Source organism: Panicum hallii, chromosome 3 (assembly GCF_002211085.1).
Source record: "Panicum hallii strain FIL2 chromosome 3, PHallii_v3.1, whole genome shotgun sequence".
NCBI classification, from domain to species: domain Eukaryota; kingdom Viridiplantae; phylum Streptophyta; class Magnoliopsida; order Poales; family Poaceae; genus Panicum; species Panicum hallii.
In genome coordinates, this window is record NC_038044.1 from 47643791 (window position 1) to 47669853 (window position 26063).

At 46.4% G+C, this 26063-nt stretch overlaps 2 protein-coding genes and 1 pseudogene across 6 annotated transcripts; 1 reads left to right on the forward strand and 2 right to left on the reverse strand.

Moving 5' to 3' along the window:
- The first annotated feature begins 538 nt into the window (after nucleotides 1–538).
- On the forward strand, nucleotides 539–6641 carry LOC112884057 (multiple RNA-binding domain-containing protein 1). 5 transcript variants are annotated; one of them, XM_025949372.1, is made up of 16 exons: nucleotides 540–876; nucleotides 973–1001; nucleotides 1171–1402; nucleotides 1728–1842; nucleotides 1975–2801; nucleotides 2918–3049; nucleotides 3486–3572; nucleotides 3661–3784; nucleotides 4148–4471; nucleotides 4648–4712; nucleotides 4997–5168; nucleotides 5398–5502; nucleotides 5584–5685; nucleotides 5778–5951; nucleotides 6171–6302; nucleotides 6386–6641. In XM_025949372.1, exons 3-16 carry the CDS (start codon nucleotides 1290–1292, stop codon nucleotides 6527–6529), a joined length of 2616 nt encoding a protein of 871 aa, XP_025805157.1. In that variant the 5' UTR covers nucleotides 540–876; nucleotides 973–1001; nucleotides 1171–1289; the 3' UTR covers nucleotides 6530–6641. The 5 variants fall into 5 exon arrangements, with proteins under 5 accessions (XP_025805159.1, XP_025805157.1, XP_025805158.1 ...); XM_025949373.1 differs by having other exon boundaries at nucleotides 1182–1402; XM_025949374.1 differs by lacking the exon at nucleotides 973–1001 and having other exon boundaries at nucleotides 539–876; nucleotides 1767–1842.
- Nucleotides 6642–6776: 135 nt separating this feature from the next.
- LOC112884058 lies at nucleotides 6777–13755 on the reverse strand (annotated as a pseudogene).
- Nucleotides 13756–15073: 1318 nt separating this feature from the next.
- LOC112884059 lies at nucleotides 15074–22980 on the reverse strand. Its single transcript, XM_025949375.1, has 2 exons — nucleotides 22728–22980; nucleotides 15074–15401 (listed from the first exon to the last, which is right to left on the reverse strand). Exons 1-2 carry the CDS (start codon nucleotides 22927–22929, stop codon nucleotides 15100–15102), a joined length of 504 nt encoding a protein of 167 aa, XP_025805160.1. The 5' UTR covers nucleotides 22930–22980; the 3' UTR covers nucleotides 15074–15099.
- Nucleotides 22981–26063: the final 3083 nt, after the last annotated feature.

Genomic DNA, 26063 nt, shown 5'->3' on the forward strand with positions numbered 1-26063 from the left:
GGCGGACGGCGGAGGCCGGGCGGGGGGCGGGCGGAGGCCGGGCGGCGGGGGCGGGGGCCGGGCGGCGGGGGCGGAGGGCGGGCGGAGGGGCGGAGGCCGGGCGGCGGGGGCGGACGGCGGGGGCGGAGGCCGGGCGGCGGACGGCGGAGGCCGAGGCGCGGCGGACAGCGGAGGGGGCGGAGGCCGGGCGGCGGGGGCGGAGGGGGCGGAGGCCGAGGCGCGGCGGACGGCGGAGGCCGGGCGGGGGGCGGGCGGAGGGGGCGGAGGCCGGGCGGCGGGGGCGGAGGCCGGGCGGCGGGCGGGGCCGGGCGGAGGCCGGGCGGGGGCGGGGGCCGGGCGGCGGACGGCGGGGGGCGGGCGCGGGGTCGGGCGGCGGCGTCAGAATCTGCTATTTTGCTATCTCCTCTCGCTCTTTCCCTTTCAACGGGTGGTGTTCGGGTGTAAACGCAAAAAAAACAGCAACTATTTTCCCTTTTGCTGTTTTGCGGTTGGATCCGAACAGGGCCTTAATAGTATGGCCCAAACTCAAGAAATGAGCAAATAGCCCACGCCCAAAATACATCTGCTTCCCTTGACAGAGAGGCGCATCGCGAGTTCGCGACCTGCTCATCGCGCCTCCTCTCTTCCCAGGCGCTGAAGCGCCGCCGCCCGCGCCCGCCCTCCGGCCTACGCACCTCCGCGGCCCCTTCCTGCTGTCCTGCTGCACCTCCTCCGCCCGCGCCGCTCGCTGCTGCCCTCCTCCCTGCTCTCCCTCGTGGCCTCGCCTCGGAGAGCCAAGCAGCCGCCGGACGGCCGGAGCTAGGGTTTCGGCCAAAAATCGCAGCGGCCAGGGCGCCGGTCGGTTCGCCGTCTTCGTCTCTCTCATCTCCTTCAGTGGTGAGCTCTAATTTCACCTCTCTTTTCAATTTTTGCCCAATCCAATTTTTGCATTTTTGCCTGATATGTAAATTGGATGTTACCTGCTATTGCTAGTGTTGGGACATGAGAGAGCATGAAGAACCGTAAGACCTTATCTTAGAACTATTTATTGTAATGTATGCAAGTTTCTAAAAATATTTGTGCTATGTGTACCGTGGTTTTAGTTAATTTATGTTTGTATGCATATTTTGTACTTGTATACCGTATTGTGTATTGGATTATTCCAAATTGCATGTTGAAAAATTTGGTCAGGACTACCCCAGGTTTGAATGCTGGTTCCGCCACTGAGCCCCACTCCTGCTTCGACCGAAGCTTTAAGAGGCGTGGAGCGGACACCCGTTGTTTCCTGGTGGTGAGCAACCCTAGCGCTCATGTCGTCACGCCTGTGCGTGAAGAACCTCCCCAAGGGCGCCGACGAGAGGCGCCTGCGGGAGGTGTTCTCGCGGAAGGGTGAGGTCACCGACACCAAGGTCATCCGAACAAAGTAAGCAAGTGGAGCAAAAATTTTGTTGTATGTTCTCTTATGGCTCTTGCCCGCCCTGGTTTGATTGTCTGAGCCACTTCTTACGAAAGGAGAATGAAGTAGTATCGTTTTTGCATAAAAAGATCCCAATTTTAACACTTGCTTAGCTCGGCACTGAGCTAGCTAGTTTGAGTAGATTGCATCTAGCGTTGGTTCTTATTTTTTAGGCCTTGACTGCACTGTTAAGAAGCTAAACCTGATTTGCACCATATCCATGTGATGCTTCATGGAGTAATGATATTTCTAATCCAAATAATCTGCATGAAACTGAATTGCTTTTGGACAGGGATGGTAAGAGTAGGCAATTTGCATTCATTGGTTTCAGGACCAATGAAGAGGCAGAGGAGGCCCTCAAGTATTTCAACAATACATACATTGACACTTGCAAGATCACCTGTGAGGTACTTTACTTTTTCATTTTCTCTCTCTCTCCTTGTTTTGGCGTTATCTGTTTGGGGAATTACACATCTGAGATCGAATGGGGCAATAGTGAGGTCAGATACATACCTTACAGCTATCATGATGTTTGGCAGGTTGCCCGTAAGATAGGTGACCCTGATACTCCTCGCCCTTGGAGCCGCCATTCTTTAAAGAAGCCTGAATATGATAGTAAAAACAAACCTAAGGCTGGGGCTGTAGATGCACTGCCAAAAAGTACCAAGGTCCAAGGAACGGCTGCTGATGTTAGAGGTTCTAAAGGCAGTGTAGCTAATGATCCCAAGTTCCAAGAGTTCCTTGAAGTTATGCAGCCCCGTTCTAAAGCAAAGATGTGGGCAAATGATACAACTGGTACTCTTGACACTGCGGTAAAAGATAGTGTGGTAGCCACAAAAGAATCTAAGAGACTTCAAAAGAATGTTCCAGTTTCTGAGAATGATGCATCTTCTGAAGATTCTTCTGATGAGGAAATGAAAAATGATTCGTCTTCCGAAGATGCTTCGGAAGAGCTACAAACAAAGAGTAAACAAGACAATGATATGACAGATGCAGATTTCTTTAAGAGTAAAATCAAGAAAAACTGGCCGGATTCTGAATCAGACGATGAAGATTCTGGTGACAACTCAAACAGCACCACTGATGATGAAAACTCATCTGATGAATCACAAGATGCAGATAACCAGTTTGTGGATCTGAAGGGCGGTCTGGACAAGAAAATCAATGTGGATAAGGACACACGTATGCAGCATACTGACTTGCAAGAGGTGGAAGACCATGACAACAAAGAGAGTGAAGATCTTGATGGCAGGCAAAAAGAAACTAAAACTCATGAAGATGAAGATGCTTCTTCAATTACTGATGAAAAGAAGTTGGCCCTGGAGACTGGCCGTCTATTTTTCTGCAATCTTCCATATGCAACCACGTATGTAGTTGTTGCCTGGTTATGTTACCTTGGATCAGCATTTTGTGCATTATATGCTTATTCATGATACAGCTGCATGTTTTTGTTTAAAAGGATATTATTTCTCATTTTCACAGTGAAGATGATTTGGTGGAGCTGTGCAGCCAGTATGGTGATGTTGAACAGGCCCATATTGTTGTTGATAAAAACACTAAGTTCTCAACTGGCAGAGGTTATGTGCTTTTTAACCTTCCAGACTCAGCAGTGAGGTAAAAATTTAATATCCCAAATTTAAAACAATGAACTTATTCTGACTTTGTGACAGTTTAGCTTGCATGCAATGATTTGATCGCCTTCTTTTGGATATTCTTATTACGATTCGCACTAGTTGGCCCATTTTTTTAATTTTATTATCCTACATGTCATTAGTAATGCTTCTAAATAATTCTTAGGAAGATATTAGATTAGACAGCAAAAACTGAACGATGTCTCACATTTTTCACTCATTAGTTGCATATCAATTTCGATAGTGAATGATGTAATCAGAAGGTGAGAGACACTGACAATCAGAGAAAAATAACACATTTTTGTGAGGATGGGTATTTAAGTGCAGGACATATTCTTTTAAGACCGAGACATGTCTTTTTTCCCACACTGACTGTTATATGCTATACCTGTCTAATAATTATCTTTTATTTTTGGCAGGGCACTTGATGAACTAGATAACTCAAGTTTTCAGGGCCGTCTATTACGTGTTAAGGCTGCTAAACCAGTAAACAATAAGAAGTTAGAGTAAGAAAATAAGTTTCCAATTATGTGGTTTCTTTGGTTAAATTAGTTGTGCCCATAGTTTTTACTCACTTGCTATTGAATTGTTAAGGTCTACTCATGCAACTGTTGACATGAAAATGAATCTCAAGCAGCAAAAGTGGGAACAAAAGAAAGCTTCTGAAATCAGTGGGGATACGAGAGCATGGAACAGCTTTTACATGCGTCAGGATACTGTATGGTTCAATCCCATCTTTGATATTAATTTGCTGTTTTTTGGCGTCTCAACTCAGTGCTAAAGAATGTGTGCTTCCTTATAAGATCGACTAGGTCTCCCATATGACAAAGTGACTAATAATATGTATAAATGTGTATTGTTTCAAATAGAAAATATGTTTTATGAAAATATTTTTTATGATGTCAACCTTATGTTGTCAATCTCCATGAGTTTTTGGCTAGTGATTGTCAAAGCTAAAAAAAAGTTACTTAGGACAAAAAGGATTTATATTTTAGATCGGATGTAGTAGGTAGATATTGAATCGCATGATATTTTTGTCAAAGTATGTATAACTGATTGGACTCATTGCTTACCTGCTTAGGTTGTTGAAAACGTGGCAAGGAAGAATGGTATCAGTAAGAGTGAATTACTTGATAGAGAAGCGGATGATCTTGCTGTTCGCATTGCTCTTGGTGAGACACATGTCATCGCAGAGACCAAGAAATATCTATCTAGGTCTGGAGTTAATGTTGCTGCATTGGAAGAACTTGCTTCCAAAAGAAATGAGAAGTCAAAAAGAAGCAACCATGTGATACTAGTTAAGAACTTGCCATTTAGCACTTCTGAGGAAGAACTTGCAGCAATGTTTCAGAAACATGGCAGTTTGGATAAAATTGTTCTACCTCCAACCAGAGTATTTGCCTTGGTATGTTAGTATATTCTCATGTTATCCAGCTGTTTGTTATATATCACAAACACATTATGTTTTTACCATTAATGCATTTGTTAACTTGCGTCACTTTTCAATGCCACCATGAGTGCCTATGTGCACACAATATTGCTCATTGAGTTCATTTATTTATTAAATCTTTGGCGCAACAGGTAGTCTTTGTTGAAGCAACAGAGGCCCGACACGCATTCAAGAAGTTACTATATACACGATACAAGTAAGTGCTCTAGTAACTTTAATTCAGTGATTTCAGTGGATGTGTTCCAGCTTACAAACTTTTGCATTTGTAAGCTTGATTCTTTTTTTCCTCTATGAAGATGCACCAGCTCTAATTCTTTTAGCATTTGGTTTATCTAGAGTGGATGTATCATTTCCTTTGTTGACTACTTAATTAATCTTAGGATAAATCATTGTTATTAATTGATTATTTCTTATGTTTATGTCATGTCATTAATTTTGTAAGCACTTGTATGTTCTGTATCTTAGACTTTTGTGATGCAGGGATACTCCTCTATATTTGGAGTGGGCACCTGAGAACATTTTATCTCCTACCTCAGCACCAGTAGATGAGGATGAAAAAAATGTGGTTGGTGAGCGTATTGTTACTAAAGCAATTGTAGATCAAACTGTGGAAGGAGTAAGCGCTGAAGAGATTGATCCTGACAGGGTGGAGGTTTGAAGCTTTCTTTTAACTTCTTTGCATGAGGATAAATTTTATCTGTATGCTTGAGCCTCTTAATCTTTTAACTGTGTGGTGTTGGAGTTTGCTATAGCAAAAAGTTTTGTTCCTAAGCCTGCGCCTGTTTTTGCATATGAATTGCTGCATGACATGGTTACTTAAAAAACTATTTATTTGCTAATGGTTGCACCTGGACGTGCTTTTGTACCACCATTTTTTGCAGTCACGATCTGTGTTTGTCAAGAATTTAAACTTCAAGACAACAGATGAATCATTGAGCCAGCATTTCAGTACAAAGATAAAGAGCGGCAGTCTTAAAAGTGTGAAGGTATGGATGTGTGCTTATTATAGACAACATATGCAACCTTGCAGCTTACTGTATAACCTTTCCTTTTTTATCTGTCTTTAGGTGAAGAAGCATGTTAAGAATGGCAAGAATGTTTCCATGGGATTTGGATTTGTTGAATTCGACTCAGTTGAAACTGCTACCAGTGTGTGCAAGGATCTGCAGGCAGCACCCCTCCTCCCCCTTCCTCTTCTTGTTTTACTCCATTATATGTTCATATAGATGTGCAGCATGCTAAATGTCCCATGTGTTCATAGGGAACGGTTCTGGATGGACATGCTTTGATCTTGCAACTGTGTCATGGGAAGAAAGATGGTCAGGCCGCAAAGAAGAATGACAAGGATAAAAGTTCAACAAAACTGCTTGTGCGTAATGTAGCATTTGAAGCAACTGATAAGGACCTCAGGCAGTTATTTAGTCCGTTTGGCCAGGTCAGCTTCTCTCTCCTTTTGTCTGTGTTTGGCCGAAATGCGCAAACCAAAGGCAGTTTCGTGGGAATGAGATTAATTTTTGTTGAACATTAGTCATGTTGATCGTTTCAGTTATCTTTTTATGAACAGAAAAAAATAGTAGTTGCAAATTGGTAAGCAATTTTGACTTTTAATTTATTTTCTCGAAGCCTTCTGATTTAGAGTTCATAAAATTTACAGATCAAAAGCCTCAGGTTGCCGATGAAGTTTGGAAGTCACAGAGGTTTTGCATTTGTCGAATACGTCACAAAGCAAGAGGCACAGAATGCTCTGCAAGCCCTTGCAAGCACTCATCTCTATGGTCGACACCTGGTAATTGATCAAGATGTCTCCTTAAAGCTCACTACTAATTTTGTTATGTAAACTTTTAAATTGAACTTCTGTCCTCATTTCAGGTGATTGAGCGGGCAAAGGAAGGAGACACTCTTGAAGAACTGCGAGCAAGGACTGCAGCACAGTTTGTGGATGAACACAGCGGTTTCCAGAGGATGTCCAAAAAGAGGAAACAAAGCAGTCTTGTGGATGAGGGCTCAGTTTAATTTTTAAGGATTAAGTAACGTTTTTGAGCAAATATGCAGAAAATTTTGACCACCTTGTGCAATAGTATTAATTTTTAGTGAAAATCCCTTGTCTTCGTGCTTAAGTTCCTCAGTTTATGTACTCTTGAAAAGATGAGGTAAGAAATTGCTAGTAAAAGATCCTGCAGCCTGAAAATGCTGAAAATTACACTATACAAGACAAATATGAAGAATGCAACTTCAATTAAAAGATGCTTGTAAACCAGAAATAGAAGGGCAGTCTAAATCAATTCTGAAACTTGATCTATAATTCATTCATTCACATGGTGACATACTAGCTTATCATATGGATCACCATCATATTTGTACAGCCTGTTGGTCCAGTAAACAATTGTAATTGCAGGCAAAATCTCAATTTTTATACATCACCGAACAGATCCATCACATGCTATCTCGCCTGTCTCTACACTGAAACAATAGCAGGATGCGTAAGATCTGTGTAAATCCCTATCATTGACATAGTGGCATGCTTGCTGGTGTAGTCGCATCTTCAAATCTCAAAACTTCGGTTGGGGACTTGGGTGCCTTGGCGCATTGCTGATATCGACTTCTGCAGCTGCAACTCTGCAAGTTTGGAAACAAGATCAGAAACCAATTGTCAGAGTTGGACAAAACCTGCAAATTGGCAAGAGATCGCTATGCTGCATTCTCTTTCTGTGAGATGGCAGTGTGAAGCTGAAGATGTTACCACATGCCTAGCTACGCGTGCTGGGCCTCCTGCGTCCTCAGCGGCTGGCTCTCGCTGTGCTGGCTGTCCAGTGGCATGTACTGCGCCATGATCGCCATGATCTCCGAGTCCATGTACCGCTGCAGCACACAACAGACACAGAGTGCATCCATGGTCATGGTCAGGAACCAGAGATTGTTTAGAGCATACACCGCGAACAAAGAAACGTTTGTTTATGCGTGATTCGATTGCCTAAAGGCTAAAAGAGATCGCTGAATTCATACCCTGAGCCTGTACTTGTAGAACACGTATCCGGCGACGCCGGCGCCGGCGAGGCACGACATGACCAGGGCGGTGACGAGCCACCCGAACGCCGACATGTTCTTGGCTGCACGTTTGACAGCAGAAGAGATGGATCTTGAGCAGCAACGCCACTAGAAGCAGAGGAGAAGCAGCGGCAAGAACAGAAAGGTAGCTGAGGGGCTCACCAATACAGGTATCTTCACTCTTGATGCACATCAGGCCGCCGCCGCACTTGCAGTCGAATCCGTCCCAGTTGTTCTTGCATGGCACGAGCAGTGCGGGCAGGAGCACGCCAGCTTCTCGCTGCACTCGTCGACGTCTGGAACGGCAGGGAGGAATCAGCAAGGAAGGTTCAGGCTCAGCAATGGAGGAAGCTAGGCTAAGGAGAACTGGCGAAGTACCTTGGCAATGGAAGCCGTTGCTCTTGAACCCTGGCGGGCACTTTCATCCGCTCAAATCTGAACCCTGCACACGCCACCAACGTCAGTAAGCAATGCTTCACATCTTGGCCTGAAGATCAAACCCGAAGCAGTATATGAAAGCAATTTGTTATTTCTTCATCGGATTACCGAGCAAGCGGAGAAAGTCTTGCCATATCTCGTCTCCGTCCAGCACCCGCCGTTGCCCATGGCACACCGGCCCGGTCCTACCGCTGGTGATGCAAATGGAGGACAGGTCGTTAAAATCCATTCAAATTCAGTGTCAGATTGAGACGGTTGTGTGACGAAAGAAGGGGAACCATTGGCACTGATCGATGGTACCTTTGCATTCGGTGTACCCATCTCCTTGGTACTGAACGCCACCCACTACAGGGCACTGGCAAATCCTCCCTCTGTACGTGTCCTGCTCCCAGCACTCGATCGGTGTACCATATGAAGTGTTCTGCAATCTACTTGAAAGAACTTGTTGGAGATGGGCGAGTACCTTGCAGGCCGTGATGTTGGTCTTCTCGTCGCGCCAGCAGCCGCCGTTGTTGTCGAGGCACTCGTCGGTCTCCATGTCTGAAGAAAATTTCAGAGGTGAATCCCCCGATTAGCATTGAACTGAAGCGATTGATCAGGCATGGTTTCATCTATGGAGGCTGTGAACCTGGTGTCAGGCAGACGTGAGGCTCGGTGGTCTCCTTGAACCCAGCACAAATTGTTCAGAGAATCTTGAAGTTCCAAGCACTGCTGGCAGCTAAGTGTGATGTTCTAATGAAATTGGAAGAGTTGCCGATACCTCGATACTGCACGTCGTTGATCACCAGCGTCGGCAAGATGGTCACGTCCCCTCGAGTTCCGTGTCCGACCTACAAGAATCGAAGCTAAGCAAACTGGCTTGTGCAAAAGATGTGAGCAAATCGCTTCCATGAAATCAGCATGTCAGACCGACAACTTGAACAATCTGCTCCGTCTTGAGCACGTCGTTCTCGGCGTCGGCGTCGGGATCCCCCATGCACTTGTCGATCATGTCCATCGGCAACCCTGCAGCGCCGAACCAGATCAGCAAGAGGGGAGCACGCTCCATTGCGGAAAAAGAAAAATGAGCACAGTCTCCGTCATGATAGCACATGGCGCGCACCGAGCGATCGGACGACGTCCTCGGCGCAGCGGCGGGTGTACTTGTTCTCCGTCATGGAGCAGCGGAGGTGGTAGTCGGCGACGTAGTCCCACCAGACCCAGGGCCGGTTGCTCGCGTTGGCGACGCGGTGGACGCAGAGCTGCCGCAGGTTCTCCACCACCACGTCCTTGCCGTCGTAGCCGGCGCCGAGGTCCCCCTCCGGGTCCGGCGAGCAGTAGCGGCCGCGGTTGATGCACTGGGCCTTGCACTGCGGCGTGTCCAGGAACGCGTCGGGGCAGAACCAGGTGATGTAATGCGGGGTGAAGAGCGCGTAGCCGCCCTTCTCCAGCAGCTGAGCGTGGCCGCGGAACGCGCGCACGAACGCCGCCTGCTTGTCGCACCGCGGCCCGCACTCGTCGTTGCTGTTGGTCCAGAACTCGTACTCCACGCGCTCGTCGGGGTGTGGCATCGACTTGCGCCAGTCGTGTCACAACCCAAAGTTTAAAACCATGTTAACATGTAATTAGTAGCATCATGAGCATCATTTAATCATATTGGAGCATCATTTATGCATGAATTGGAATGATTGTATTTAATTACTTGCCTCGTTTGAGTGAAGGTTGTGAAGCAAGTCTAAAATTTTTGTTAAGTAACTGTGCCCTTAAAATTTTAATTCAAATACTAGATTTCAAATGATGAATTTAAAATATTTTTGTTCAATTTTGTAATGTTTATCCCAAGCCATAAAATTCTTGGAAGTTTTGAAAACTGCTATTTTATTTGAATTTCTGTGAGCAATCTATAATAGCTTTTGAGTTCTCGTTGTTGCATTGTGTTATTGGTAGTTTGATCTTGCTCCAGTAAAATTTTGGCGATTTTTGGAGCATGGAAAGTCCTAGTTTTTGAATTTTGAAGTTGAACCATCGTTTTCCTTTTTCCCATCCACCCCGGGCCCACCCATCAGCCACAGCCCCCCAATCCCCGCGCCTCCTGGCTCGGCCGTTGGCTAGCCCGGGCGGCGGCGCCTTGCCGTCGGGCGCTGGCTGGGCCAGCATGGCTGCAGGAAGGCAAGTCGCCCCGCCGGCAGCTCGCCTTCCTTCTTTTCATTCAAACGCCGGTTCCCCTCCCCAAAACCCTAACCCCTCTCTCCTCCATTGCCGCCGCCGCCTCCTTCTTCCCCTTCGCCGGCCGCCGTGATTCACCGCCTCCAGTGAGCCTTCCTTCGATTCCTTGCACGCATAGCACCACCTGGACCGCCTCGTCCGATTTAGGCCCTCAACATTGGCCTCCGCCCGCCGCCGCCGCTCCTTGCCGTGCCGCCGCTCGCCGCGCCGTTCCGCCCGTTGGTGCCGTAGGTGAGCATCCCCGTCACGCCCAAATCCCCGTGTGCGCACCGCCCCTGTTCCGCTCGCCTCCCCGGCCGTGTTGCCCCGCTGTAAGCCGTGATGGCACGCTGCGCGCGCGCGCTCGCACGCGGGCCGCACCGTGGCCGCGCTCTAGCCGCGCCCCTGCCGCAGGTCAAGGCCAGCGGCCGGCCTTGACTCAGCCCGGGTCCGCTTGGCCTCCTGGGTCCACCTGTCGGCGCCTGGGAGCGCCGGATCCGGGTGTCCTTAGCGTTTCCCTCAAGTTTTTATGTTTTTCATAGAGCTGTCAAATTATGAAATTTAAAGAAATTTGTGTATGTCTTCAAACATTATGAAACTTATTTTATTGGATTCCTGTGTTGCAGATCTACTCAACAAAAATATATTTTTGCTTGTTAATATTCTATAAAATTAGTTATGCTTTGTCTTTATGAAAGTAAGTTAATTGTTTAATAATTGATAGGATGCTCCAAAATGCCAAACTAAATTTTGTTAGAATCCGTGTGAAATGTGCTATCAAACGGTGCAGCTTGTTCTAGTGGATCTCTGCTTTTTGATAGGATTTTAGTGTGTTTTATTGTTCTATTTCTGCAGGCTTGTTTAATTCATAACTTTTGTTTGAAAAGTGATAAAATGGCAAAACCACTTCTGTTACCCTTTTTTTCATGTCTAGATCCTCTGGTAATTTTTTGAGAATTTTTGGAAGTGATTTGCATATCTTTTAAGATTTAACTTGTTTAGATTAGCTGAAACTTGTTATATGCATAAGTAAGTCTACAAAAATGATTTTGCTGCAAATCTAACTCCTATGAGTTTCTTATGATGTTCTCTGTAAGCTAGAATTAAATCTTGATTTATACTTGCTGTTTGAATTTATCTTGGCCAATTCTCACTTTAGGTCCTTTTGCGTAAAAGCTTAGAAAGCGAGATCATGTCGCTAGCATTCACGTTGCTGGTCTTTATGTATGCCATCCATTCCTCATTTCATATCATATCATTTTCATATTATCGGCATCCTGCTAATGCATGCATCTCATTCATGCGTTATAGTGATCGAAACGCCGGAGAACGAGCCTGTTGAGCCCGCCGAGACCGTTGAACCCGAGCCCGGAGTTGAGTTCGTTGTTGAGCCGGAAGAAAACCAAGGCAAACAGCTAAGCATGATTCTGTTTACCCACTCAACTTGAATTAATTTAGTTATCTCACTTGGGTATATGTGGTTATGCTATATGTTTATCTATTGCATCGTTGATCCTACTTTCTTACATTTACCTTCCTTGTTTTTATATATCCATATCCTTGCCATTGTAGTTAGTAACTAATTAATTGATTAAATGCTTAGCCATGCTTATAGTTGGTCTATAACTTATAAGAAAATTTTGGGAATAGGATCACACTATGCTCACTACACGATTTGGTTAACTTGATCGCACTTGTCCGGTTTTAAAATGTTGGAAGGATTGGAACGGTCTAGTTGGAAAAGTTGTTTCGTGGTTTGGGCGGAATATAGGGTCTAGAGAAAGGAGTCTCGTAGAGAAAGGAGTCTCGGAGGCATAGTCCGCCTGAATCAGTTAAAAATTGTCCTTGGATGACCTCGGTTTTGAGCAACTTAACGTACTACCACATATCCAATCATGGTATAGATAAGCCGAATACCTTCTAAGTTTTAATCATTGAGGCACGGTTCTAGATGCGTGACCATAGGGCTTTGTAGAGAGGCTTAGGGGTGTCCCCGGTGGACCTAGGTGACTCTCCGCGCAAGTAAGGTGTGATTTTCAACAGTTGAGACTTGTTGGAAAAGGTTGATGCAAGTACCCCCTTACCCAACGTGATCGGTTGGGTGAGCCGCATGATCCTTGTGTCGTGTGGGGAAAGAAGTACACTCTTGTAAGGTTAAATAATCAATTCGAATTGCCGCGCTCTCAATTATGAGCAAGCTTAATATCCAATGAATTCTTCATAGAAGTATCGTTTATGTTTGGTTATGGCTCATGTCACTTTATGTTACTTTACTTGTTTAGTAGTTGAAGCAACTAAAATTATGAGGTATGGGTTGGACAAGATAATTAAATGGCTAGAAAGCTAGATGTTGGATTAGAGAGCTCATGCTTATGCAAACTTACTTAACCCTTAAAGCCTTTGTCTTGTTGAGCCCTCATTTGCATACTACTTGGTTATTAATTCGCGTAAGTCACGAGTAACTTTCTACTCATGTTGCTTTTTAAACTAAGTTGCAGGTGAGCCGTAAGTTGTGTTTGGCCACTTCTACCCCGCCGATCCCGGTGCGGGGGAGGAGTAGGTCGATGTGGCCTTAATGGTGTCCTTGAGCAAGACTCCATTAGTTTATCACGTTTATCAAGTTATCCGCTACGAATCGTTTCTTTTGGGATATCATATTAAACATTAAACTTTACGTTTCATGTCCCTTTTTAATGCTAATTGTGAGCCCAAAGCTTGTAAATTGTTGTTGAATCTTTAATTTCATATTTGACTCCTTTGATGTTGAACTTGAAATGTTTAATTGCCCAACCTTTGAAATGCTTAAAATTGCTCTTTGTGGTTCATCGGCAATATATATGATTGTAAATGGTACGTGTGTATGCGTGATCTTGGATATATGGTAGAGCACGTACCGGGACTACCGGATTTGATATTATTTTTGGCGAACGACGTGTCGGTTGTTCATATCTTAGATGTGGGTTAACACGTGGTACGCTCTCGGGTGAGCATGTGTTAGCTCTCATCTTATCAGGCGATTTGTTTAAAATAGTGTTAAATTGGAAAGTTCTTGCAAGTCGAGGTGCACCACCACCTCCTCGCCGCTGCCGGAAGGGGAGGCGGCGCGGCGGAGGGCATCGCCAAACCGCTTGGTGATCAGCGCCGAGGGGACGGTGATGTTGGCGAGGAACGCCATGTCGCCGTCGGGGGTCTCATCCTTGGGGCTGTCCATCATCAGCAGCGGCTCGTCGGCGCTGTCGGCCACCAGGACGGCCGCTGCGCTGGCGTGCTGCGCGTTCCATGTCTTGAGCGCGAAGTAGCAGCCCCCGCGGTCCACGAGGAGGACTACGGGGCAGCCCGATGGCGACCTGAACTTCTTGTCGCTGAACGGCCGGCAGCCCGTGGCCAGCTTCGGGTCCTCCGGGTACAGCACCACGCCGCTTAGCGTGCCGCCATACTCCGGGATGCCGTAGTTGGCGATCGCGGCCTCGTGGTGGCCGCTCAGTGAGCGCGGCTGCGTGGGGACAGCACCTTGACGGCTTGATGTTGTTCTTCTCGACGATGAACCGCGCCGACGCCAGGCTCGCCATCATGGAAACGGCGAGCCATGCGCACGCCGCGGAGGCGAGCCTAAGCTCGTGGCCGTGGACGTGGAGCGCCATTGCCGTGGCTCTTGGACCCTCGCCGTGCTGGTTGGTTTGGCAAATTTTGTAATTCCTCGGAGGCGGAGACTTGGTGGAGGCGACATGGAAGGTAGAGAGGAAGAGATGGCGGAGACCAACTAAAATTTCTGGTTCCTATTGGAATATTACAACACTTTTTCAAGAAATAGGAAATTCTTTGGCAATTTGCGCATAAAGTCATAAACTGCAATCTGGACCGGTAAAAGGTTGAAATTTTCTACGCTGTCGCTGTATGTTGCCTTGCGTTGACCTCTAAAGTTTGTATGGTCTTTTGATTTTTTTTGCACATGCAAAAAGAAAGAAAAATGTTTCTTCTCGTAGCACAAGAAAATGGGGGCAGAAATGGCATCGCTTGCATTGCACAGCATGGTCCAATAATTATCCCTTTGTGATCAATTTTCTTGTTTCTTCCTCTTAATGAAAAATGTGCCCATGCACGGTCGTGAAAAAAATTCAATTTTCTTGTTTGTTTGAACAGTTCTTTGGTGCCCGGAGAGTTGAAATTGCACCCAACCAGGGTCGGTCAGCGGCTGGGGGAAAATGATGGCAACTGGGCGTGTAGACTAAACTAGACGCTCAGAGATAATTTCAAATGAAAACCGACTCAAAAGGCTTGCTCACATGCTAGATCGCAGCTCCAAGAACATACATGCAGAGAACAGTGAGAATCAATTCTTGAAACATGCTGCACAAAATTCTGTCCAATATCCATCTCGGCGCATGATGTTAGGCTGTTAGCGAACGGGAAGTCAACTGCTTTCTATTTTGTTTCACGAACAAGATGATGCGCACATGAGTACGTGAGCGCCAGGGGATAGAGATTATTTTAACCTGTTCCTGCTACACACTAATTCATATGAATGATAGCACAAGACAGATCATACGCACCCGAACCGCTGAACATTAGTTCCAAATGTCACAACATGGGCGACCAATAGCTCGCGAGAAGTTTCTGACAGTAAACATGAGATGCAAGGCAAGAACATTGTTTCCAAATTCACAACATGAGAGGCAAGGCAAGAATATGATATGAACTGTACTCAAACATGAAGGGCAACAGTGGACATTAGAATCACTAGAACATCTCCAAGAAAACGCAACAAGTCTAGATGTTCAGCTATAATCGATTCAACCAGCTTTTGGCAAGGAGCAACGTTCTTGGCACGACTCCATTGTACCACACAGCATACCTCACCATCAACTCACAACAGTTAAGCACAAAGCCATGTGAAATCAAACACAATCTGGTCAATTTCATTGCTTGGAATTCATAGCTACAAGGTATACTGATTTCAACATATAAGTAGCCACCCAAGCATGGACGATTAGCACTTTAGGTGCTCGTACAAGCTTTGTTTGAACTGACAACAAAACTGCATGGCTGACAAGATAAAAGGTTTCTATGTCTCTACTCCTTAAAAGAAAACTTCCCTTCTTTCTAGCTTTCCTCTTGTCTTTTGAGATCTTCAAATGAAGCTGTACCTTCTTGACAATGCTGCCAAGTGGCTTCAACAAGGATTTCGACCTGCCATTTCCTCCATCAGACATCTCAACATCTGTATTCAAGGGAAGAGAGAGCAAGCACACATCAGCTAAGGAAGAACAAAACCAGGAGCCAGTGAAACTACAGAAGAAGAAACAACTGAATGTACCAGGGATAAAATTTACCAAGTCTCGTAGATCTCAGTTGAGTTCATGCAAAATATCATAGAAACAACTAGTTAGGCTAGGTCATATTCACACTCGTGCTCTGGCCCCATGATTTCTAAATAGTTCCCAGATTTTCAAATAGATTCAAATTTATGCTTGCAATGCAATTTCTGTTTTCTTCTCACGTCAGATCCAAGTAGTAACAACTAACACGGTAATAAAATGGCGCAGATACCAGTCTTCTGATATCCATAAACGATACAATAGCCATAGGACTTAACAATTTCAAATTGATATAAAGACTTACAGTAAGGATGCTACTGGTAACTGGTAAGAGAACTTCAAAGTAAGGAGGCTACTGGTAACATAATTTCAAAAACCTCTCCAATCAACAATTCTGCATATTCCTGTCCGGAGCTGTATTTTCTGCATATTTCCTGTATGGAGCTCCAATTTTTAGCCTTTTAGGAGGACGGAGGCCAGAGGGGAAGAGCGTTCCCCACCGGATTCATTGCATTGGAGTAATACAGATTGCCACTGAGGGACATGATGGATGCTTGAATGTCGAGGCGGATTTAGAGAAGGGATCTTCCTCAATGCAAGGTGATTCTGAGGTGGCTATAGAGTGTGGGCCTACCTCAGTAACCACAAATGCACCTAGTACCAAGAAGGGCGAGAAAGTTAAAAGGATGGCCATTGGCCACAAATCTAAAAAGAAGTCATGAAAATTCTCTTCTGGAATATAAGAGGGTTGGGTGGTGAAGGTAGAAGGAAACAACTAAGAGAGATGATGGCTGACCAGAGGATAGATGTTGTTTGTCTCCAAGAGACAATCAAGGAAGACTTCAACCAATGGGAACTGAGGGCTCTATGTGACCAGGGGAATTTCTCCTGGAATTGGACCCCTGCTAGGGGTCATTCTAGAGGAACACTTGTAGGAGTGAAGCAAGGGGATCTAGATGCGGTGGAGATGGACGCCGAGGAATTTTTCTCCAGCATTAAAATTATTAACAGATGTGATAACTTTGAGTGGGAAGTGATAAATGTCTATGGTCCAGTTCAGCATGAGAAGAAAGCTGGCTTCCTTGCTGAACTTGGTCAGAAAATAGAGAGCCACCGGTGCTTTTTTGATGGGAGGGGATTTCAATCTGATTCGTTTTGCCTGAGGGAAATCAAGTGATAATATAGATCAAAGGTGGATGGATTCCTTCAATGAATTCATACTGACAATGGGCTGAAAGAGCTACACAGGAAGGGAGGAAGATTTACTTGGACCAATAAACAATTAAACCCTGTCATGTGTGTCCTGGATAGAGTGATGTGCAATACAGACTGGGACCAACACTTTCACTTGGCTACATGTAAATCTCTAACGAGAGTGGGCTCTGACCACTGTCCAATAGTGGTAAACACAGCAGATGAGAGGCTCAATCAACCTCATATCTTTAGATTTGAGATGGCCTGGCTAACTCAATCAGGCTTCAGAGAGGTTATCAAATCCAAGTGGCCTGACAGGGGGAATAGAGAGGTACAGGACTACTGGAAGATGGTCAAAACAAACATTAGGAGATTCTGTAGAGGTTGGGGGAGGAACATCAACACTCAGAAGAAAAAGGATAAAATTGAGCTGTTAAATCAGTTACAACTTCTGGACATTGAGGCTGAAGGGGGAGGTTTTTCTGCTGACAAATGGCAGGAAAGATATGAGATAGAGGAAAAGCTAGAAGAGATTTATACCTTTGAGGAGATACTTTGGCGAAAAAGAGGAGGTTTGAAATGGATACTTAAAGGTGATGCAAACAATGCCTTCTTCCATGGCATTGCTAGTTGGAGAAAGAAAAAATGCACAATCTTCTCTTTGGAAGATGGAGATAGACTGATTAAAGAGCGGCAGGAATTGCTAGAGCATATAGAGGGATACTATAAGAATCTATTTGGTAGGGAGGAGGATGGACAGATTCATCTAAGGGATGATATTTGGGAAGCAGCAAGGAGGCTGTCAGCAGAGGAGGCTGCAGAACTGACTGGATCTGTTTGGTTGGAGGGATCGGGTGGGACGAAACCGTTCCATCCCACTTTTTGGGTTGCTTGGTTGCTGGACAAGGTGGAACCGATCGGTTCCGGTATGGAATATTCCATACATATGCGGAACCGTCCCGTACCAAAAAATCAGCGGTACCCGTCCGTTCCGGAACAAGCGCGTCCCAGTCCCGCGTCCCCAACTCGCGATTCAGAGACACCGCCCCCGACTCTCTCTTCTCACCGCCCCCACCCCGAATCCTCCGCCGGCCGTCCGTCCTGCCTCCGGCGAGATCTGCCGCCTCCCCTCCTCTGCCGCCGTAGATCTGCCACCTCCCCTCCTCTTTTCCCTCTTCTTCCTCCTCCTCGTGGCTTCCTCCGTCCTCTCCTCCATGGCGGCGCGGGGGGAGCAGGGGCGGTGCGCGGGGGGAGCAGCGCAGGCGCGCAGGCCGCGAGGGGAGCAGGGCGGCGCTGGGGGAGCAGCGCCGGCGCGCAGGCCGCGGGGAGGAGAGGGGGCGGCGCGCGGGGGGAGCAGGGCGGCGTGCGGGAGGAGCAGCGCAGGCTGCGGGGGGAGAGGGGGCGGCGCGCCGGGGGAGCAGGGGCGGCGCGCAAGGGGAGCAGGGCGGCGCGCGGGCCGCGGGGGGAGCAGGGCGGCGCGCGGGAGGAGCAACGCAGGCCGGGGGGGAGAGGGGGCGGCGCGCGGGGGGAGCAGGGTGGCGCGCCGGGGGAGCAGGGGGGGCGCGCGAGGGGAGCAGGGTGGCGCGCGTGCCGCGGGGGGAGCAGGGCGGCGCGCGGGGGGAGCAGCGGCGGCGCGCAGGGATTTTCTTATCTTCTTTGCAAATGTTTGATTTTCTTATCCTCTGCCACTGATGCAAACGTTTGATTTTCTTATCTTTTTTGCAGGAACGACCTCCCTTTTGATTGGTAACAGAGGCAACGAGTCGCGAGCTCAAGGTATATATGAAACTTAACATTTATATGTCGTCAATTTATACTTTGTGTGTTGCCAAATGATTGTATGTTTGTTGTATAATATAGATGATGGATAGTGAGAACCAGCTATTAGTTTTTGTCGCTGCTGCACATCATTTTCTTTCAATGATGGCCTTGGTGATTGAATCTGCAAAAAGAAAACATCGTGCTCCTGTAGGAAGGATTACTTATGCTCCAATTGATGAGAGGGATAGGATAAGACTCGTTTATCTCAATACTAAGATATGGAGGGATGATGTAACTTGTGTGAGCATGCTAAGACTTACTAGGGCATCATTCTTCCGTTTTTGTGAACTTTTTAGAAACCGTTGCCTTTCGGAAGACACCATTCATATGTGTGTCGAGCAACAAGTTGCCATGTTTTTGCACACAATCGGTCACAATGTTAGGAATAGGGTAATTGCTACCAATTTTGGTAGGTCTAGTGAAACTGTTAGTCGCTACTTCACAATTGCAGGGAACCCGAAGTGGGATCCTTATTTTAAGGTTCAGCTCTATCTTCATATCATTTTTCAGGGCATAAGTCATTTTTGGGGTGCTTATATGCTCTTATACTGCTACAATAGGATTGTATCGGTGCTATTGATGGTACACATGTACGAGCCACAGTTCCTAAGGCAATGGAGGCTGCCTTCCGTGGTAGGAAAAGTTACCCTACCCAAAATGTAATGGCAGCCATTGATTTTGATCTTCGATTTATATTGGTCTTGGCCGGATGGGAGGGGACAGCCCATGATGCATATATTTTACGGAATGCTTTAGAATGACAAAATGGTCTTCGTGTCCCACAAGGTAAAAATTAATATGTTAGCTCAACCATTTTAATCATGGCATAGCCATGCTAGCATTGTCACACACATCTCCCTTATATGATAGGCAAGTTCTACCTAGTGGATGCCGGATATGGAGCTAAACCAGGATTTTTGCCTCCTTACCGTGGTGTGCGGTATCACTTAAACGAGTGGGGCAACAATCCTGTGCAAAATAAGAAAGAATTGTTCAACCGTAGGCATGCATCTCTCCGCCAAACAGTAGAACGCGGTTTTGGGTCATTGAAGAGAAGGTTCAAGATTCTTGATGATGCTACTCCACATTTTCCTTTTGCAACACAAGTTGAAATTGTTGTTGCTTGCTGCATTATTCACAACTGGGTTATAGATGATGGGGGTGATGAGTTCATAATTCCGGAGGATGAGGAAGTGCCTACTATTAGCCACGAAAGATCATCACATGGACGGTTAGCACTTTAGGTGCTCGTACAAGCTGTTCACGATGCATGAGATAGAGGTGGCTTTGAAAGAGATGGATACAAGTTCCTCACCGGGGCCGGATGGTTTTCCAGTGGGGTTCTACAGAGAATTTTGGGAGGAGATTAAACACACGATGTTGGAAATGTTCCATAAAATGCATGATGGAGATTTTAACCTGAGCAGACTCAACTATGGGATGATATTGCTGATTCCGAAACTGAAAGAAGCTAATAATATTGAACAATTTAGACCGATTTGTTTGCTTAACGTTGACTACAAATTGTTTACAAAAGTTCTTACCATGAGGTTGACTAGAGTGGCGGGGAAATTAATAAGCCCCTCACAAACTGCATTTATACCAGGAGATATATCCTAGAGGGGCTGGTCATTTTACATGAGGTTCTGCATGATATGAGAATCAAGAAGTCAAAAGGAGTGATACTGAAACTGGAGTTTGAGAAAGCATACGACAAGGTGAATTGGGGGTTCATGATGGAAGTCTTGAGGAAGAAGCACTTCCCTGAAAAATGGATAGAGTGGATGCATCAAATTGTTGGAGGGAGAGTGGGGATCAACTTAAATGGGGTGCCTGGAAACTTCTTCAGAACTTTTAAGGGGCTAAGGCAGGTAGACCCTCTTTCCCCTCTTCCTTTTAACCTTGTCAGTGTTGCCTTAGCCACAATGTTAGATAAAGCTAAAGAGGCCGATGAAATTAGAGGGCTGGCTCTTAATCTGGTGGAGGGAGGCTTAACTCACCTACAATACGCGGATGACACTATCCTCTTTTCTGACTTGGATGAGCAATCAATCATCAATGTGAAGTTCCTTGTATACTGCTTTGAATGTATGTCTGGTTTAAGGATTAATTTTCAAAAGAATGAGGTTTTTGTTTTGGGGGCCTCAGATGCTGAAAGAGAGAGTTGCTGACATTTTTTAATTGCCAAGTGGGTACCTTACCAATAAAGTACTTGGGTATCTTGGTTAGCAACTACCACCTGGCAGCTTCTGATTTGGCTTCTGTGCACCAGAAAGTAGAGAAGAGGCTTCCAACTTGGCAAAGTTGCTCACTGTCATCTGGAGGAAAAATTATTCTGCTTGAATCTTGCATCAGCTCAATACCTTATTACACAATGGGGATTTATCTCCTTCAAAAAGAGATTCATCAAAAGATGGACTCCATTAGAGGCAATTTCTTTTGGCATGGGCCGAACCTGAAGAAGAAATACCACTTGGTGAGGTGGGATACTCTAGCCACCCCGAAAAATGTTGGAGGACTGGGTTCACTAATACTAGGATAATGAATGAGTGCTTGCTGTCCAAGTGGATCTTCAAATTAGAGAGTGGTGACGAGTCTGCATGCTGCACATTGTTGAGAAGAAAATACCTTGGGGAAAAGAGCTTTTTCAGTTGTAATCAGAGGGAGTGTTCTCAATTTTGGAAGGGCTTGCAGGCCATCAAGGAGAGCTGCTTAAGGGGGATCAAATATGTTCTCGGGGATGGGAAGAAGACTAGATTCTGGCTGGATATATGGTTTGGAGAGATACCATTTCGGATCAGATTCCCTAAGCTGTTCAGGATCTGCCATGAGCAGAATTATACTGTATGGGAGGTGCTGCAGAGTGGCGGGTGTGATCTTTCTTTCAGAAGATCTTTCGGTGAGCAAGAGTGCAGGGAGTGGGAGGATCTGTTGCAAAGAAGAGAAGAGGTTGTGCTGAATACAACTCCTGATACTGTTACATGGGTGCTAGAGAGGTCTGGGAAGTTCACCACGGCATCCCTATACAAAGAACTTACCTTTACTGGCTTTGAGAATAGATGGTTGGTAGATATGTTGAAAGCTAGGCTCCCACTGAAAATTAAGGTTTTTGTCTGGAAAGTTTATGATAACAGGATCCCCTCAGCTGAACAACTGATCAAGAGAAACTGGCCCGGGGATATTGGATGTAAAGTTTGTGGACAGAGGGAATCAACTGATCATATCATGTTCCAATGTTTCTTAGCTCAATTTCTTTGGTTTGTGTGTCGCGATGCATTCAATTGGCCTTTAATTCCTACCAGCGTCGCTGACATTCAAGAGTGTGTGATTGGAGAAGCACTGAAAAAACTTAAAAACTTTCTTATGCTCCTTTTCAGTAGTCTCACGTGGAGTGTGTGGCTGATTAGAAATGATTTTGTGTTTAATAATGTGGTGATTCCTTCTCCTGTCGTATCTCTTTTATGCAGAAAATGGGTGGTGCTGAGTGCAAGGGAGGAGCGCCGCAGGGTGGAGGAAGGCACCAGGAAGTTGAAGCAACAGCTTCTGTCTTTGCATTCTGAAGTCTGAAAAGTTTCTCAGGAGCAGTCGTGCGCTTTTGGTGGGGGCAATGGTGCTGCCTCGGTGTTTCTGCTGATCGTTTAGAGGGTGGCTTAGAGTGTGCTTTGGCTCGCTTTTCTTTGCTCTTTTTCTGTAAGCCAGGGGGCTTTCTTTCATTGTATCTGAACTGTTCTTCCGATTAGCTGGTTTACCTAGCTTGTCTTTGTTTTTGCTGTCGAGAGGGTGTTTAGAGAGAGTTAGTAGCTCCTGTAGCTCCTTCCTTTGCGCAGGCGTTAGTGCTTGTGTTGAACTTTTCTTGTAAGCTGGCAACCCCAGCAAACGATCTTTGCTTTCAATCAAAAGCAGGGCCGAAGGGGTCTTTGGTCAAAAATACAGATTGCCACTCGGAAGGATGGTTTACAAATCAACAGCAGGTTTGAGTTTAAGCATATTGAAGGAGCTGCATTTATTACGTGTCCGGACAGGAAATACGCAGAGCTACCACACCTTCCTGGCAATAATTTCTGCAAAACCCAGTTGGTGATTCCATTCGAGTTGTATAAACACACAGTATTCTGAAGTACTAGCAGATAAGGCGTAGAGAAATTCCGTCTTTTCCACTGAAGTAAAACATGTAGCAATCCACACCTGGTAGATCGGAGAAGTAGAGTGCTCACCCATGGCCGAGGCCGAGCTGTCGGCGCGGGAGCTGCCGGCATCATGGGACTGCGGGGCGCGGACCGGAAGCGGGGGAGCTTCAAGGGCGACAGTCTGAGCTACGAGCTTGGCGGCCTCCTTCTTGTCGTAGAAGGGCTCTGCGATCTCCCGACGTAGCGTCCGCAGCCGCTTCTCCTGCTTGGATCGCAGCGACTTCGCCATCTCTCCCGCCGCCGCAACAGAGTGAGGTTAGGGTTTGGGAGTCCGCGAAGCGAAGGAAGAGGCTCATGTAGGAAGCTGGCCTTGCTTGGATTTGTAGTAGCATGGACCGAAGGGGCTGACGTGTGAACTTGGGCCGGGCATAGATTTCAATGATATGGGCTGGTTTATGTGTTTTTATAATATGGGTTCGGCTTATGTGGAAGTTGATCATGTCAAGTATAGCTGTACATTTGGGCCGGGCTAAATGGGTCGGCACACAACCTGGTGATTTTGGCCCGGCCCAAAAGAGGCCCGGCACGATAGATGATGGGCCAGGCCAGGCCCGAGAAAAGATCGGGCCATGCCATGGGCCGAGAAGATAGCCCGATGGGCGGCACGGCACGGCCCGGTTAATTGCGGCCTGTCACAGCCCGATGGGCGGCACGGCCCATAAGGCACGGCCCAACCCAATAAACCTGCATGGCCGCATCGCGTATATAAGCCCCAGCCGGCGCCCCCCCTCAGAACCCTAACCCTAACCTAATCCCGCCCCCCAGCCCCCCTCACCCCGCCCCCCAGCCCGCAGTGGCGCAGCCGCACGCACGGCCGCCCGCATCCCGCTCCCGCACCCCCGACCCCTAGCCCCGGCAGCCCCGCGCCCCCAGCATCGGCGGCCCCGGCACCGGCGGCCCCGCCCCGTCGCCTCGCGCCCCCGGCACCGGCGGCCACACCCCACGCCCCCGACCCCCGCCTCTCCGTCTCTGTCTCTCTGATCTCTCCCCCACCCGGCCCCCGCAGCCTATCCTGGATGGCTTCTTCATCGAGGTCGCGGGCCAACCCGAGCCCGGGGGGTCGTCCTCCACCTCCTCTTGTACCCTGGTTCCGATCGTCGCGGATGACGTTTGTCGATGTCGATGCCGATGCCGACAACGATTCGTCCGACACCGACCACGACCTTGCCGATGGATACCCTCCGAGTTCGCCAACCTCAGTGCCCTTGTCCACATCGACCCCATCGTCCACGCCGACGCCGTCACCGACGGCACCGTCTGCTACGGTGACCTCCGACATGGCAGCGCAGCAGGGGCGGGGGAACAAGGGCAGGAGAAGGGCACGCACCTCGCACATTTGGAACAACTTCGATGAGGTGAATGGTAAGAGGGTATGTTCTGGTGCTAAATGCACCCTCTGCAAGAAAGTTCTTACTGGTATTTCTACTAATGGTACTGGTCATTTAATTAGGCATCTTGCTTCATGTAGTAAGAAGGCTGATCGTTTTGCAAGGTCTCAATCTGTGCTTCAGTTTAGTTCTGATGGTTCTCTTGGAAATTGGGAGTACAATGCTGAGTTTGCTCATACTGAATTATGTCGTATGATTGCTAGGTTAGATCTGCCTCTTGGAATTGGTGCATATAAGGCTTTCGTTGATTATATCAAACGTGCTCATAATCCTAGGTTTGCCCCTGTTTCTAGGCTGACAACCACTAGAGATGTTGCTAAGCTTTTCAATTAATCTCATACTTTGCTTATGGACTGTTTAAATGCATGTTCTTTTATTGCAATTACATCTGATATTTGGAATGGTAATGCTAAGGAGGATTATCTTAGTTGGTTGCTCATTTTGTTAATTCTAATTGGGAACTGGAGAAGAGGTTGCTTGGCTTGGGTCTTATAGATTGTTAATGCTAATGCCATGACTTCTTTGACTCCTAAATTCTCTGGATACATTGGTTCTGTTTTCTTGCATCAAAGATGTGCATACCATATTATAAACTTGATTGTTAAATCTAGTTTGAAGCATTTGAAACCTTATGTTGAAGCATTCCGAACTGCCATATCTTTCTTGAATTCATCTAATCAAAGGATTGCTGCATACAAATCTTATTGTATTGCTATGGGTGTCCGTCCTAGAAAGTTTGGCTTGGACATGGATGTGAGATGGAACTCCACTTATCTCATGTTAAAGCACCTTCTTCCTTACAAGAGTACCTTCTCTGTTTTTATCCATACTCACTATAAGCAGGCTATGGGTCAGACCCTTCTCACTGAAGATCATTGGTATGTTGCTGAAACCCTGCTTTCATTTTTTGAATTGTTCTATGAGTCTACTGTTGAGATGTCTGGTGTTTACTATCCCACTGCTCTTGTCATGTTGCTTCATATTATTGAGATTGCTGCTCATCTGAATAAATATAAGAATGATCCTTTGCTTATGGAGTCTATACTGCCTATGAAAGCTAAGTTGTTTAAGTACCGGAGGACTATTCCTATGTTGTATTTATTTGCTTTTATTCTTGACCCTAGGGCTAAGATTAGAGGCTTTCATAAGGCACTCTCACTTATTTCGCAGCTTACCAATCATGATTACTCTTGTTATTATGAATCTGTTTGTGTTGAGCTTTATAAAGTGTTTGCTAAGTATGAGCAGAAATTTGGTAACATTCAGTCGCATCATCAACCTCAAATTAATACTGCTGGAAAGAAGAGGAAAGTTTGGGGGAAATTTTTGGTTCTAATGCAATTGGTGGAGGTTCAGCCCCATCATCTTGTACTAATACATCTGCTTCACCTTCACCTACATTTGCTACTGCTACAATCCCCCTGCTTGCCTCTCAGTCATCTGAGTTGTCATCATATCTTGATAGCGATCCTATTTCTGATTTTGATGATGACTTCAACATTTTGAGCTGGTGGCATGATCACAGGCGCTTATACCCGGTCCTATCTATCCTTGCTAAAGATATTATGACGGTTCCTGTGTCTACTATTAGTTCAGAATCTACCTTTTCTCTTGTTGGTGGGTGTTATCGCCATATTCTGGACGGGCCAGAAGTGGGCCATGGAGCAAGATGGGCTTAGAAGATAATTATAATAAGCTTGCGAATCGGACCTTGTGCGGATGATTGGGGTCAGAAAGGCCGTGTAAATATAGATATAGGCCGTTAAGAGTCGTATCGTGTTTGGTTAAGGTTAGTTAAGAAGGACGAGTCTACGGACTATAAATATGTACTATGAATAAACAAGAAACAGAATCATTCATCAACAACTCTTGGCGCATCGCCTCCCCTGTTCTAGGGTTTTCATCGGGTAAGTGCCATGCGGCTCCGATCACGCTCTGCGTGATCGGGGTAGCATCACCCTTGCTCGTTTGTTTT

Bases quoted from the DNA above. Each gene is read 5' to 3' on its own strand.
- LOC112884059 (XM_025949375.1), bottom strand. From the start codon at position 22,929: ATGGCGAAGTCGCTGCGATCCAAGCAGGAGAAGCGGCTGCGGACGCTA. The intron at 15,402-22,727 runs GTGAGCACTCTA...CCTTGAATACAG, and splicing joins CAGCTCGGCCTCGGCCATGG to ATGTTGAGATGTCTGATGGA.
- LOC112884057 (XM_025949372.1), top strand. From the start codon at position 1,290: ATGTCGTCACGCCTGTGCGTGAAGAACCTCCCCAAGGGCGCCGACGAG. The intron at 3,785-4,147 runs GTATGGTTCAAT...TTACCTGCTTAG, and splicing joins TTTACATGCGTCAGGATACT to GTTGTTGAAAACGTGGCAAG. The intron at 5,686-5,777 runs GCAGCACCCCTC...ATGTGTTCATAG, and splicing joins GTGTGTGCAAGGATCTGCAG to GGAACGGTTCTGGATGGACA.